The following is a 2,779-nucleotide window of genomic DNA, read 5'->3' on the forward strand; positions in this document are numbered from 1 at the left end:
GCCGGACGGATGAGTCATGGCCTTGTAAAAGATTATGTTTGTTTCATTTAGTTGGCGAGAATGTGTCGCCGCAAACGCGACAAACATCCACTAACTTTGACAGAGTTTTCTGCGAGCACGGCTGAGCCATTTTGTACCGCTTCACGTGTTTCTAGTGGGACTATGTTTACGAGCACAAGAGTTCAGCGAGCCACCAAAGGACCGCCATGCAGATTTACTATTGGTTCTGCAATGTAGGGAGTTTTTTTAAACAATGAAATTGTATCTGCCCATCTAAACACAAAATCAGGGAGAAAGTCATCAGTCTTTAGTTAAGCAAAGCGTCTAAAGACTGACTTGTGAGTCTAATTTCTCCCCGATTTTGGATTGCATTCCTGGTGGCACATATCTGGTTGTTTTCACAGTAGAAAGTGCTGCTATTGTCAGTTACAGTCATTCACTGGCTGCAATGACAGTGCAAAAATGCCAAGATGAGAAATGCTGACCAATTGGAGCAGACTGGGCTTTTTCGGGAGGGGGGGCTTAAAGAGACAGCCGCTAAAACATAGCATTTTAAACCGAAGATGTTTCCAGGTGTTCCAGCACAGACAGTATGAGGAAAATAAAATGTTTTTTGGCCATTAAAGTATGTAAACATGTTGTAGTAGAAACCCCAAATACAAGTATAAAGCTGAAAATGAGCATAATAGGTCCTCTTTAAGCTTGATAATACAGAGTGGGCCACTTTCTCTCCCCCACGTATAACCTTTTCCTCTCAAATTTGACCTTTGATGTCTAGTGGAAAGCAGCTACTTTGATGGTGTGTGCTCATCAAGGAGGGCATCAACCTGCAGTCAGCGGAGCCCCTCCCCCCAAATTATAGATGACCTGCCTGAACTGCTGAGCCAACTTGGCCTAATCAAATACATTGATGTGTTTGAACAACAAGAGGTAAACATATGTAGGGATTTGCATTGAATCTTTCTCCAACGCAAACTTAGTAAAAACAACTGTTATTGGTGTGCGTGAAAATATATTTTCATCATCACTTACACATGCAACATGCTGTTTTTAAGTTGGGCTGGCTGCGTGGGAGAACTTGCCGCAGAGTCTGAAACACACACAAACAAACAAGCACACACACTTGTGTCCCCCAGCCAAAGCGTTATGCAGCATTAATGAGCACCATGATGCAACTGCTGTCTGTACTCATCCAGATTGACTACCAGACATTCCTCACGCTGTCTGATGAAGATCTGAAGGAAGTAGGCATCTCCACCTTTGGAGCCAGACGCAAGATGTTACTGGCAATCTCAGGTGAGAAGCTGATGCTTGGATTCAGATCTGTTTCTCCATGTGTTAATGCAGTAGGTGGTGCCCGCCCCCTCTTGTGAAAATGATTAAGTTATTTATCCTCCAATGCAGACCTGAACAGGAGCAAGAGGAGGCTCTCAGATACACCCGCCGTGAAGCCTGGCTACCTGGAGGGCGGTGCTAGTGGGCGACTACCACGAATCATGGACCTTGACGTTGCTGCTCAGAGTAATCGCTGGTGAGAGGAGACGCCGACGAGCTCTGAGCTCCATCTGACGGACGTGACTGACATATTCAGCCTCTAAAAAAGTACACAGTGATGCTGTTGCCAGGGCAGAGGTCAGATGTGTTGTTTACTCACGGTAAATGGATAATCACGAAACTGCCTGAGGAGCAGCAAACTTTATGTAAACATTTGACTCCAGTGCCTTTCATCTACAGCCATACCCCAAAGCTTTTTATACAAAATCAAGACAAGGAGGTCTTCCTTTCCAAGCCTCTGATTCTACATGAAACAAACTGTATGAAACACAACTGACAATGGGACCACGCTGATCCTTTGTGGTGTCTTTTATCATCATAAAGTGCCTTCCTTATGCAAACTGTAACGCCTATTCTTTGTCTGTGTGTTTGAGTCCATGTTAACCGCTACATTTATGCAATTGTAAATAGGTATTTACAAGAATAAATGTCATTCTACTAAAATAGTGATGATAAATAAAATGTTTCCAGCAAGGTTTATCGACCTAGACTGTATTTTTTGGGGAGACATTTTATGCTTTTATTGGAGAGTGAGGGAATAAGGGGAATGACATGCAAAAAAAGGTCCGTGGCCAGACTCATACCAGGGGCATTACAATTATATGGTCTGCACTTTAAACCCTGAAGCCACCAGGACACCCCTGAGAGCAGTATTTTTGATTAAAAAGCACATGAAATCAGCTGTAGTGTGAGCCGACCCTCAACTCAAAGCCAGGCTCAGACCACCAGAGGGCACTGGTGTCACACATTGTGCTTATAAATTCCAGTCACATTTGTGCTGCATGAGAAATAATGGACTTGTTTCAGGAAGGAACACAGTGACAACAGCATTAGAGCTCCTGGTGGACAAGGTGGAGCAGCAACAATCAGATAAGGGAAAAAAAATGAATTAGAAAACCCAAATAGGTAAATGCATTTATTGGTGTGAGGGTAATGTGACACTCCTTTTAATGTGGTTTGGTCTCGCCCGACTGCCCACCTGAAAGTTCCAATTTAATTTATCACTGTTGCCAGGAGTGAAGCCACTGGAACCGCTTATGAGTTGTTTCCTGTTTAATTTATTTAGCAGAGGGCTACACCCAGCAATTTAGTGCTATCAGAGGGACCTCGCTGGCAGAGTATTAACGAGAACGGTACCATCTCTTCCTAAATTAGCAAATTTGGAATAGCGTTGTTGGTTACCACATCGAAGCGAATGATCCAAGAAACCTCCACCGGGGGGCAT

The 2,779-nt window shown here is 43.8% G+C and overlaps 1 protein-coding gene across 2 annotated transcripts in view; it reads left to right on the forward strand.

Moving 5' to 3' along the window:
* bicc2 (bicaudal C homolog 2) overlaps positions 1-1,901 on the forward strand; it is a 19,704-nt gene extending 17,803 nt beyond the window's left edge. For both annotated transcript variants that reach the window (XM_050042359.1, XM_050042358.1), the window contains exons 17-19: positions 779-930; positions 1,197-1,296; positions 1,405-1,901. In XM_050042359.1, coding sequence (XP_049898316.1) covers positions 779-930; positions 1,197-1,296; positions 1,405-1,535 — 383 coding nt within the window. In that variant the 3' untranslated portion in view covers positions 1,536-1,901. The remainder of the gene's footprint in view (positions 1-778; positions 931-1,196; positions 1,297-1,404) is intronic.
* Positions 1,902-2,779: the final 878 nt, after the last annotated feature.

This window comes from Epinephelus moara, chromosome 4 (assembly GCF_006386435.1).
Source record: "Epinephelus moara isolate mb chromosome 4, YSFRI_EMoa_1.0, whole genome shotgun sequence".
NCBI lineage: Eukaryota > Metazoa > Chordata > Actinopteri > Perciformes > Serranidae > Epinephelus > Epinephelus moara.